The sequence below is a fragment of the Dicentrarchus labrax genome, unplaced genomic scaffold (genome assembly GCF_905237075.1).
Source record: "Dicentrarchus labrax unplaced genomic scaffold, dlabrax2021, whole genome shotgun sequence".
NCBI classification, from domain to species: Eukaryota; Metazoa; Chordata; class Actinopteri; family Moronidae; genus Dicentrarchus; species Dicentrarchus labrax.
This window is the reverse complement of record NW_026136708.1, coordinates 16,177,529-16,188,932: the sequence shown is the minus strand read 5'-3', so window position 1 is coordinate 16,188,932 and position 11,404 is coordinate 16,177,529. Positions and strand designations below refer to the sequence as shown.

Genomic DNA, 11,404 nt, shown 5'->3' with positions numbered 1-11,404 from the left:
CCCCATCACTCAGACAACTTGATAAAGAGACACACAATGACTACAAACAACATGGAGGTGTTTCTGGTTGTTTTGTGTCTATTTGTGGCCATTTTGCTTCTCTTTGTACTTGTACGTCTCCATTTTGTTTTTGTTTTTCTCTCTTTGTTGACCTTCAGTGTCTCTTTGAGGTCATTTTTCATCTCTGTGGTAGTTTTGCATCTCTGACCTTTTTTGTCTGTTTGTGGTTGTTGTGCGTCTCTATGTTAACTTATCTTCTGACTCTGGTAGGGAAGGGTCACCTGGTGGGGCCCGTGCCACCCCTCTGGCCCCGCCCTGGAGCAAAGACATTAAATGAAACATGATTGTGTTAAACTATTGTTGATTGTCAAACACACAAAGTCTCAGAGAAGTCAAATCATCTCTAAAATCTAATCTTTAAACATTTGTTTCCTTTGGTTTTTTCTTGATTTTAAAGCTTTGTCTCTTCGATCTTTTTACCCCCTTTCTTCTTCCCACAAAGCATTTCTGTTTGGAAAAGTACAAAACAAAGTTCCTTGCTTGCCAAGTACCCCACATTAAATTAAAACACTGATTTATTTTGACTAAAAAAAAGGTTAGAGAAAGTAAGAATAAGGCGAATGACAAATTTGGGTTCATCAACTGTACCAAACAGCCATTTTTTTATTTCACAATGACACATTGGACAGGTACTGTAGATATATAGTATATCAAAAACACATCAGTTGACATGTCATATCTAAAATTAAAAAAACAACAACACTTGTTTGCAATTTGCACATAGAGCTCAAGTCTTAAAAGACACAGAATAAAAGTGACCGAACATTACAAATGAAGGAACGCGTCAAAATACATTTCCCAGCACATAGTTCTAAATTGCATACACATTTAATCAGGAGTGGAAATCTAAAACGCATTGATGGATCACCTTTTAATGATATCTGGTGAAATTTCAAAGGCCACCATATGGACTTCAATTCAGCAAAAACAGCCTACTCAGCTGTCCAAATCAGAGGACAGAAAAGCTATAAGATGAGTCATTCCCTACACAGTTATGAGTAATGTTGGGGGATACCAGCAGGTACTGGTAAGCAGCAACTGGAGCTGTTAGTGGAGCTCCTAAAGAGTCGACCACCAGGTCTCCGTTTGGTCATGCACACATAGTAGAACGTCCTGGAAATACAAAAACTCCCTCAGCATGGATTGTGACACGGTGCCGAACACATTCATGAGGATTTCTTTTTTTTTTTTTTTTAACTAACATCAACAGCCATCATCAGGAAGCTTTCCAGCACAGATTCATACAGAGAATAGTGTTTCATTATTCAGAATGGTGTACAGTTCTCATTTCTTCACAATAGACCCAACCCTCTGGCTTGCAAGGCATCAAATTTGTGACTTTAGGTGACTGTGCCATTGCGTTCAGTTACACTGTGTCTACTATACCGAGTGCTATACCACAGCAGTTTGTTTGTGTTTAAAAGGCAAGGTGAGAGAGGTGTTGATACGGCTTCTGTATCCAACTAATGACTGCAATTACAACTGAGTCAAGGCCAGAGAAAAGTCTTGAGAAACAGAATCATTATAAAACATCACATTTGAAAAAACTGACTACAGCATAGATGGTCTGTCCAAAAATTCAAAGACAGAATAAAATTGCAAAAATGTTTCTATAATCCAAACTAAATATTACAAACAGCATCTACAGAGAGAAATAGATAATTTCTAATAACTTAAATACTTAAATTAGTATGCAATACAATACTCTTCTGTTTGGGGCCAGAGGGTAAGAAAATAGATAATGCTCAAAGCCTACACAAAAAAAAAACAAAACAAAAAAAAGGTAGACTCTTTGCCAACAGGTCCATAGGCTAAATAAAATAACCTAGTGATGTGTGCTCTGATTTGCATGTGTTGTGTGTGTCCTTTTGGAGGAGAGGGCGTCTCTCAGATCCCTTCAGTCCTGCAGTGAGAAGCTTTGGCACAGAAACACCATGGGACGAGATGACGCATCACAACACGGTGCTAATGAGGGACACTCATGCAGGCCTCGCTCCAGTTCTGGAGGAGATAAGGTCAGTGAACCCCAACATGCATCACCACCATACTGCCAGGGCAACAGACAACAAGAGAGGGGCTGAGAGAAAGAGGAGAGGCTGGGAGAGAGGGGGAGGGAATGGAAATAAGTATACAGTGAGTGAGTGAGTGAGAGAGAGAGGGGAAAGATGAAAAGAAACGGCTCAAATGTATGAAGAGTGTTTTAAGGGGGGACTTTACAGCCACAACAGGAGGCGATGACAGAGGAAAAAAAAGAGGTTAAAAAGGAAAATTATTTTCTTGTCAGGGCCAGGAAAGAACCATGGGTCAAGATAACGACAATGATTTTAGCCTGATGTGGTGTTTTTTTTTTTTTCAACATCTCCTCTTTTTCTCTCTATCCCCGCCATCTCACAGAGACGACTCCACCTCACTCGGGATGGTAACCTCGGCCCCCGTCTGAGGGCACACCTGAAGGGCTGCGGCGTGCTCTGGGGTCTCACTGATAACCTCCAGGGCCGAGGAGGCGGCAGCCTTACAGTCATTGTTGGCCTTCTTATCAGAGCCTGTGTTCTGTTTGTCCGCGGAGCCGCAGCACAGCTTGGGAGCACACTGAGTCCGACAGGAGAGCTCACAGAGGGAATCTCGAGACTCCGAGCTGAACGTGACAAACTCGGGCTGGATGGTGGTGGCGTGGATGCCCTCGTCGTGGAAGAAGTCCTTGATGCGCTTGGCCACCTCCATGTAAGACGTGGGGTCGTGGCACTTGATGTGCGCTGTGGCGATGATGCGGCTGCCGGCCAGCTGCCAAATGTGCAGCTCGTGGATGGCCAGGACGCCTTCCAGCCCCAGCAGCCGCTCGTTGAGCCGGTGCATGTTGATCTGCTTGGGCACGGTCTGCAGCAGGATGAGGGCCGACTCTTTGAGCAGCGGGTAGGTAGTATACAGCAGAATGCCCACCATGATGATGCAGAGCGTGGGATCCAGGTAGAGAACCCAGCAGGGGCCAGCAAACTTTGTGGATAACATAGTGGGACCTTCCAGAAGGTCGACCAGCGTGTGATTGACATGCTGGTGGTCTGTGCTGTGGCTGTTGATACACGGGTTTACGCACATCTCACCGGCGACGCAGGGCTGCCACACGAAGGTAAATATTAGAGAGTTGACGACCACAATGACGGAGCCCAGGGCGTCACCCAACACGTGTAGGAAGACCCCGCGCATGTTGAGCTGCGCCGACGAGTCGTGGTCTTGGTCCATCTCTTCATAGTGGGTGTTGCCGTTCATCTGCACCTCTGTGCCGTCTTTACAGCTGATTTCTGAAGATTAAAAAAAGAGGTTATTTTAGTTTAGGGGGACAAAGTTTAATAATCAGCTGGACTTTGACACTGAGATACTTATACAGCATTCAAAATAGATACACAGACAGCTCATGAACTGTAACTAAAATACAAATAATGCTTTGAGAAATGACAGAAAAACAAACAATAACAACAACCAGCTGATTGTGGTGCAAAAACAAAGCTGTAACAAATTAGCCTGCAGTAAAAAAGATTCCAAGAAGATGCTATCAACAGGAGCCAGTTCATAAACTGTGCAGTTACGTCATTTGGGGTCAAAGCACAAGTCCATTTGAGACTAGAAACAAAAGAAGACAGAAGTCAGTGTTCTAGCTTTCACTGCGGGGGGACGGTTCACTCTTGTGACTGAGTCTGTGCTATTACAACTCGGGGCTACAAACAGGAACATACCAGACAGCCGTGCTGGATTATATGAAAGAAACCTCCCAGCATATGGGATCCTAAACGCTACAAAACACTGAAATTTACATCAAGCTAATTCAATTAGTATTTGCAGGCAGCGTGCACAACTCTGTGGGAATGGCACCTGAGCAATGGCTGCTTGCTTCCCACCCCGGGATACCGCCGGGTCATTCATCAACAGCTAATTGTGTGGCTGGGGCTGTCGACTCCTCAGTTACACTGATGTATGACCCAGTAACAGTCGCCAGTGCATGGAGGAGGAGGAGGAGGGGGGGATATAGCCTCCATTTATTGAAACTGGCGGGGGCCTAAAAGTGTGAGGGTGACATGGTCTTCTGTATGGATTTAACCCTTTAATGAGGGAGGAGGATGGGCGCTTGGACAGAATGACCAGCAGTCAGCCAGAGGAGGCTTTATTCGGGGGTTGGTCTGTTGCTTTATTGTCGTCAAGCAGACATCAAACTCCTATCTGACCGCATCCGATGGACGTATGGCTGTTTGTGTATTGTTGTAGTAACCTGACACCTATGTGTGGCTGTCTAACAATCTATTGTATCAATCCTCTTCTATAGTTTCTGGAAATTGTGAGCTGTGAGAATAATACACAAGAGCTTCAGGAATTTTGACAGATGTGACACTGTTGCAAGTTTTAACTTGTCAAAAAAAAACAACTTTGGCTGACAAAAAGCTTCTAACTCATCTCTATTTACAAAAACAGCAGATTGTGGTCAGTCTCACAAAGCGTGAAACTTGAGGCTTTTACCCGTTTATGTCACTGAGGGTGGCTGAGTTTCCAGGGGATAGAATAACACACAAACAAATATCTGATAACAAACACAGATGTCTAAATGCCACTGTCACAGAAGAAACAACAAGGATTAGTCACTCAGGCAGTGTGTCCCTCATGGTACACTGAAGATATACGCATGTACTCTTATGCAATCTGGACTGCTAACAATGGAGATAAGGTTTAAGCACATGCTGTCAGATTAAATGTGGGGCACAAAGACACTGGATTTGGAGAGATTTAACCTTAAGTATTCATTTAAACATAAAAAATAAAAAAAAATACATGATTAAAGTGAAAGATTGTGAAAAACAGAGTATTACAACAGCAAAAATAAATAAATAAATAAATAAAAATAGCTCCAACCTACCATTTCTCGGCCTCACATCACCGGGGCTGTTGTGATTCGCCACCAGGTTGTTGGTCTCCTCTCCTGAAGACCCGTTCCCAGCCTTCTGGCACTTGCCGGCTTTACCCCTCTTGTTCTTACCGCCGTGAGAGTGACCTCCGTGGGAGTGCCCGTGGCCTCCGCCGGCGTGCCCGTGGAACAAGCAGAGTCCGAGCAGGTTGATCAGGAGCCCCGCGGCACCGACCCCGGCCACCACCTGCGGGCTCTCGATCTCATGGGGCTCGGTGAAGCGCTCGACAGCCTCCAGCACGATGGTGAAGCACAGCGCCGTGAGGAAGACGGCGTTCACCAGAGCCCCCATCACCTCCGCCCGGATCCAGCCGAAGGTGTTCTTGTTGGTCGCATGGGTCTTCTCGGCGAACCGCACCGCGACCAGAGCCACGACCAGCGCGATCACATCCGACAGCATGTGAAAGGAGTCCGACAGCATCGACAGGGACGAGGTCATCCGGCTGACCACCACTTCCACGATGAAGAACCCAAAAGTCAACGAGAGCATGCATAGCAGCCGGACACGAGTCGGCTCACAAGCCATGATCCCCTTCACTCACAGTCGATCAGTCAAGTTTCGGGGTTTAACGTTAAAAACAAAAACAACACAAACAAACAAACAACCGTTTTTTTTTTTTTTACTTGTGTTTTTCTCACGAGCTCAGCAGGACATCAGCTAGCTCGCGCTCCCGTTCAACTCCGAGCTAACGCTTTACGTTAGGCTAGCTGGAGACAATACGACCGATGCTAACGGCGTCTTCATTCACTGTGGTTGTCTAGCGACGGCAGCATCCCTCGGCTTAACGTGAAGACAACCACGGGTGAAATTCATCCAGGGTACGATTCTAGTTAACGAGTAAGTACGTCCGCGGTCGTCGCCAGCATTTTACACAAACGTTTGCCGACGAGCTCCGATTTGCAGACGGCTGAAACTTTGCACCCGAGCCGGTAAACTTTCCACACGGAACACGGCGCGGCGAGGACACGCCTCCGGGGGATTCCCATTGGCGGAGAAGGTGCAAGGTGGGATGTGATTGGTCCCCTTTCGCAAGTCTCGTAAGTGGGCGGAGCAGACGGAGCTAGACAACAGCGGTTGCTACGCACGCTGACGGTGACTGTAATCTCGCGATAGCATCCTTAATCAATCTGTATTGTAACGTTAGTATCGATACATCAGCTAGAAAACCTAATCTGTTTTAAGTAGCAAAGGTTTTGGACAGACATTGATGTAAATAAAGAAACAGTGCCCTTTATTCACCCTTTTATTGATGGATTTAGAGTATTTGTAATAACAGAAGCTGATAAAATAAAATAAACGTGTCTCAGTGTGGTATTTACTACTTTACTGTATGTGGTAAAACAAAACAAACATAAATAGTTTTTAATGGCGGTAAGCCAAAGGTAGTTTTATCTTTGTCCAACAGGATACTTTCATAAACAATAATTGCATTTCAAGTTTCATTGTTGGAGACCAATCTAATCGTTGTGTGTGTTTGTCTTTATTTACTAAACTGCAACCTGGAAGCTTTTTTATTGAAAACAACTTGAAAAAACGGAGCAAAACACAATACAACTGTCCTTCTTATTTGTACCCTGTGAACTGCTGTTAATCAAGAACAAACGACTTTCTGTGTTGCCTGTAATCAGCGGCAGACTTTCATGTGAAACCGATGACCCCTTGTGGGAGTTATCTGTCTTGATCACTTTAGAGTGCATTTGTAATATTATTGTGATGGTAATTAAAGACTAATTATTCTTGAGTAATTGTTTTGATTCACGTACAACAGAGGATTTTCTATAAAATACTTTCTATATACTTATTAGGCTATACATAAGACCAAACTTTACTATTACATATGTTTTATCTATGTAATGTGTATTAATAGTTCATGTTTGGCACACAAAATATTTTATCTTATTACTACAATTAGAAGTAATAACAACTTACAATTAACAAATATTCTTTCTGCATAGTTTTAATGTTCATTGCCATCACAGTTCAGGATACTATTATCAATGTCTAAACCTCACAAGTATTTACAACATAATGTTGTATTGTTACAGATCATCCTAGAATCTGCCAGTTTATGTCTATTTCCACAGTTTGTAAAATAAAACTGACTTATATATATATATTTAGAAATAACATACAGTACATTCACAAAAGCTAAATAATTGAATAAAACTCTGACACTACAAAGCTTACAGTAACATACACACGACAGCACACTGGATTGAATAATTTAGCTTCACTACCATCACAGCTACAGAATTATCATATAAATAAAAGTTATTTACATCCAGTTATTATGACTCATAGCCTTCAGCAGCTTTCACATTCAGTCACAAGTCAGACGGTGAGATCTGTATGATCAGCGGATGCCGAGTATCTGCCTGCTCTTGAACTGACAGGTCTTCTCCACCTCGTTCAGTGCTTGAGCACGCTGATTGGCCACCTGCAGCCTCCTCAAAATCAGCTCCTGGGGCGACGCACTCTGACGACCATCAGGCCGCCGGTTCTCTTTGCTCTCACCAGCAAAGTGGACCTTCTTCTTGCCGGGGGAGAGGTTCTCCTCATCTGTGACCAGACAGTAAGCAGTCAGTGATTAACAAAGATCAGACTAAACTTTATATCATCAGGCAGCACTTACAACAGTGTCCAATACAACATGAAAGCTACATTTCAGATCGTCAGGTGTGTAATATGAGCTGAAAGTCTTTATTTATAAAAAAATTTTTTTATAATAAATAAATGCAGATGTAATTAAATTCTTTATTAGTGCATTAAAAAAGAAAACAGTATTTACATGATTTAAAAAAGTAATAAATAAACTTGATTTCAGTCATCCACATTCCATCAGATGCAAAAACACATAAAAACGTTGCTCAGTTCTGGTCTCCGTTCAATAAGTCTAGAGGCGTTGTCCAATTCCCATACCTATGTCTTTGCCATAGAACGGAGACAGGTCCCTCTGCTGCTGTAGACGGTTGTAATTCTTCAGTAAACCCTCAGCTCTGAAACGGTAGATTAGAATACAGTTTGCACCAATCAGTTGAATTCAGACAAAAGGATGACATTGTAGGAGCATGGGTTGTTTCATTTCTAGTCTTCTTAGAGAAGTTTTACCTCACAAGCTTCTCATTTGACAGTCGCTCACGAACACAAAGCTCCTGCTCTCTTTCTGTGACAGAGAGACAAAAAAAAACATCTTTATTTTTGGACTTTGTAGCACTTATTTGCCAGGTGACACAAACACTGTTTTATTTGCACATACCTGAGATGCAGTAAATATAGCAATATACATTCACTGTCAACAAGGAATTTAGATGAGGACGAACAATTCTGTCACATGAACAAAAATGTTCCAGTCAAACAAGTTTATCTACAGAACATTTATTTTTAGGGCTTGGTGCAACAGGATAGTTTAAGAGAATGTCAGTGTTCACTTATATTACTTCACTTATAGATCCCACTTTAGAAAGATTTAAATGCAGTACTACTTTAACTTGAAGAATGATATACAAAACGTTTTCACAAAAGACAACAATGTATTCAGAATTCACAGCTATTAATCTTTCATCATAAGCAGTTTTTCCAGGTTGTGAGAAGCCCAGCTACAGGTCAGCAGATGATTAAACCCCGACCACACGTGGGTCTGGGTGTCAGAATGGGGAGTAGAAATAAAAGTCTTACGCTCCAGCATCTCCTCACGTTCCTTCAGCGCCTTCTCTCTGTCTCGCAGTGCCTGTTCCCTGAGTCTGAGCTCGGGTGCTGGTTCAGCCGGCCTGTGAAGGGGAGAGTCAGAGTCCGCCGACTTTCTTCGGAGTCGCACCTGTGCCCTCCTCTGCTCCTCAGCGACAGCGTCAGCCAAAAGGCTGCTCTGGAGAATAGACTCCACAGAGGGCCTCAGATAGTCCTGGAAACAGAGAAACACTGATTACTGTACTCTACCTACAACAAAACAAACTGACTAGTACCTGAGCAGCAGTAACTCAAGACAAAATGAAATGATATCATCAAAAAATTATAGGATTGTTAAATAATTCATTTCTAACCTTCAGGTTGAGCATTTTGCTGAGCAAGGTGTTCAAGTCCTCAGAGTATCGGTATGGGATTCTTCTGTATTTCCCCTGTCTGATCTTCTCTGCCAGGTCTTTTTGGTTGTAAGCAGTAAACGGAGGACTAAACCGGAGAAATCCAGGGTAAATGTCAGATATGCAGTCAACAAACCGGCTGCTGGGGAATTCAGCATAGGCAGAGGAGGGAGAGAACTTACGATAATGCACAGAGTTCATACAGCAAACATCCCAGCGACCAGATATCAGACTTCTCGTTGTATGACATCCGGTTTATTTGTTCCTGAAAGAAGAAATGTTGACAGTTGATGGCAAATGTGGCTAATTGGGCAGAATGAGGAGGGTAGTTTGAGAGGAAAAAGCTCAGCAGGATCTCAACACAGCAGGATTAAACAACTCACAGGAGACATGTAGTAAGGTGTCCCAACAAATGTCTTTGCAAAACTGGTGTCATGGTTCAGGATCCTTGCTAGGCCAAAGTCCCCGAGCTTCACATTCTGTCTGATGTCGAGGAAGATGTTGGCTGGTTTCAGGTCTCGATGAAGGACCGTGGCCCTGCCGTCACTGCGTCTGTGGCACTCCTTCAGGGCTAATGTGAGCTGTGCCATGACTCGCAAGATTAACTGCTCCTCCAAATAACGCCTGCCGTGATAAAAACACACTCTTAACTCTGCAGATATTGTCTGGAAGCACAGACGTAGAGAGGAGGGACACGTAACTCTTACACTTGTACAATGTACATTAATACTCAACCTACAGTACTCATATATTTCAACACTAAGGATCACACAGTCACCTTTCTTTGATGCATCGGGTGATGAGGCTGGACAGGTCCCCACCCTCGCAGTACTCCATGACGATGTACAGCGTGGTTTTAGTCCGGTCTATGATGCGATCGTAGTACCGCACTATGTTTGGGTGCTTGAGCTCCCTCAGGAGATTCACCTCCGACACCAGCATCTGCTTTTCACTCTCCGCCATGGTGCCATAGTCCAGCTCCTTCCACACAAGGATCTACAAGACAAAAGTTTTCATTATAACACATCCATTTACAATGTTATTGTTGAGCAGTGGCAACTACGGGATTACAATAAATTATAAAATGTTGTATCAAAAAGAAGCACAAGTAGAGTCATAAAGTCATAAAACTGACTCAGAAAGAGTTTGTTACATAATATCTATCTAAAGTTCACCAACAATAGCCACCACAAACTACTGATACCAGACAAAGCAAGGTGGTAGCTGCAAAACCCCCGAGCATACTGAACTGAGCAACGGTGTGTTTTACCACAAGTTTCACTGTTTAAATAAAAGGGGGGATTGTCTTACTTTAAAAATACTCCACTGCTGCACTTTAGCAGCCACATTTTTACTCGTCAGGCACAGAAAGAACTAATTTTAAATCTCTTTAATCTTTATCCAGTCAACAAATAAAAGAGGGGAAAGGCAGCACATTGTCACTCCAGAGAAGCTGGATCTAGTAAAGTTTATAAAAACAGATCCAGATTCATTTTCTGTTGATATACTAACATTATTCCTGCAGTGTGCGGCTATAATGTTACTAATTAATTAACTTAACTAACTACACCTGTGCTTGTTCTGCTGACAAAGAGGTTAAACCTTTCTCCAGGTTTTTACTTCAGATAATTGTTTACTCTGGGAAAAAAAAACAAACAAGTCATTTATTATGTAAACCCTTAAAATACTGGCTTTAACGTTGAGTGCCCAAAAAGTGTCAGACACCATTTTCAGTCACCTGTCTGTTAAATCTGTGCTGAGAAACACATTAACACGTTTTTAATCTATATATTAAAAAAAGAAAACATGAACCATAATCACACAGTGGCTGATATTCACACTGAAACCAACGACAGTACAACTTTTGTTAATCGAGTAACAACAACAACAACAACAACGCCTCAGGTGTTAACCTACAGGTGAGCAGCGGGTTTGTGCGGATAAAAGGTGTAAAGTTTACTCACTTTCCCATCAGATTTCCGTCTTATTTTCTGACATCTTCCATAGGAACCAGAGCCTATCGTGTACAGGACCTCGTAATCCTCGACACGGGACGGCATCTTCCTTTAAACCGAATCTAACGTAAAGTTACCGGAGTTAACGTTAGCTACTAACGTTAAACTAGTTAACGGTGGGACAAACTCGGCTGTAGTTGGACATAAATGTAATCCTGCCTCTTCCGAATTAGTCTCTGAAATACTCTTGTGCTTTTGTTCCCGAGAAAGGTGTTTAAATTGTCCAAATGTTTGGCTTTTGTCTTTCCTCACTCGTGTGTATTGCAGTTAACAAAACAGGAAGCGTTTGCTGTCGGTTTAAATTGGT

The 11,404-nt window shown here is 42.9% G+C and overlaps 2 protein-coding genes across 2 annotated transcripts; both read right to left on the bottom strand.

Annotated features, from left to right (window-relative positions):
• Positions 1-628: 628 nt before the first annotated feature.
• slc30a1a (solute carrier family 30 member 1a) lies at positions 629-5,952 on the bottom strand. Its single transcript, XM_051408069.1, has 2 exons — positions 4,958-5,952; positions 629-3,356 (listed from the first exon to the last, which is right to left on the bottom strand). Exons 1-2 carry the CDS (start codon positions 5,529-5,531, stop codon positions 2,449-2,451), a joined length of 1,482 nt encoding a protein of 493 aa, XP_051264029.1. The 5' UTR covers positions 5,532-5,952; the 3' UTR covers positions 629-2,448.
• Positions 5,953-6,947: 995 nt separating this feature from the next.
• Positions 6,948-11,404, bottom strand: nek2 (NIMA-related kinase 2). The gene is made up of 9 exons (XM_051408071.1): positions 11,047-11,404; positions 9,861-10,078; positions 9,466-9,706; positions 9,265-9,347; positions 9,044-9,170; positions 8,682-8,904; positions 8,115-8,169; positions 7,926-8,002; positions 6,948-7,565 (listed from the first exon to the last, which is right to left on the bottom strand). Exons 1-9 carry the CDS (start codon positions 11,140-11,142, stop codon positions 7,360-7,362), a joined length of 1,326 nt encoding a protein of 441 aa, XP_051264031.1. The 5' UTR covers positions 11,143-11,404; the 3' UTR covers positions 6,948-7,359.

Excerpts from the sequence above, each read along its gene's own strand:
- slc30a1a (XM_051408069.1), bottom strand. The coding sequence starts at position 5,531 with ATGGCTTGTGAGCCGACTCGTGTCCGGCTGCTATGCATGCTCTCGTTG. Across the intron at positions 3,357-4,957 it reads TGATGTGAGGCCGAGAAATG|AAATCAGCTGTAAAGACGGC; the intron begins GTAGGTTGGAGC and ends TTTAATCTTCAG.
- nek2 (XM_051408071.1), bottom strand. The coding sequence starts at position 11,142 with ATGCCGTCCCGTGTCGAGGATTACGAGGTCCTGTACACGATAGGCTCT. Across the intron at positions 9,707-9,860 it reads ACCCGATGCATCAAAGAAAG|GCGTTATTTGGAGGAGCAGT; the intron begins GTGACTGTGTGA and ends TTATCACGGCAG. Across the intron at positions 7,566-7,925 it reads GTTCTATGGCAAAGACATAG|ATGAGGAGAACCTCTCCCCC; the intron begins GTATGGGAATTG and ends GTCTGGTCACAG.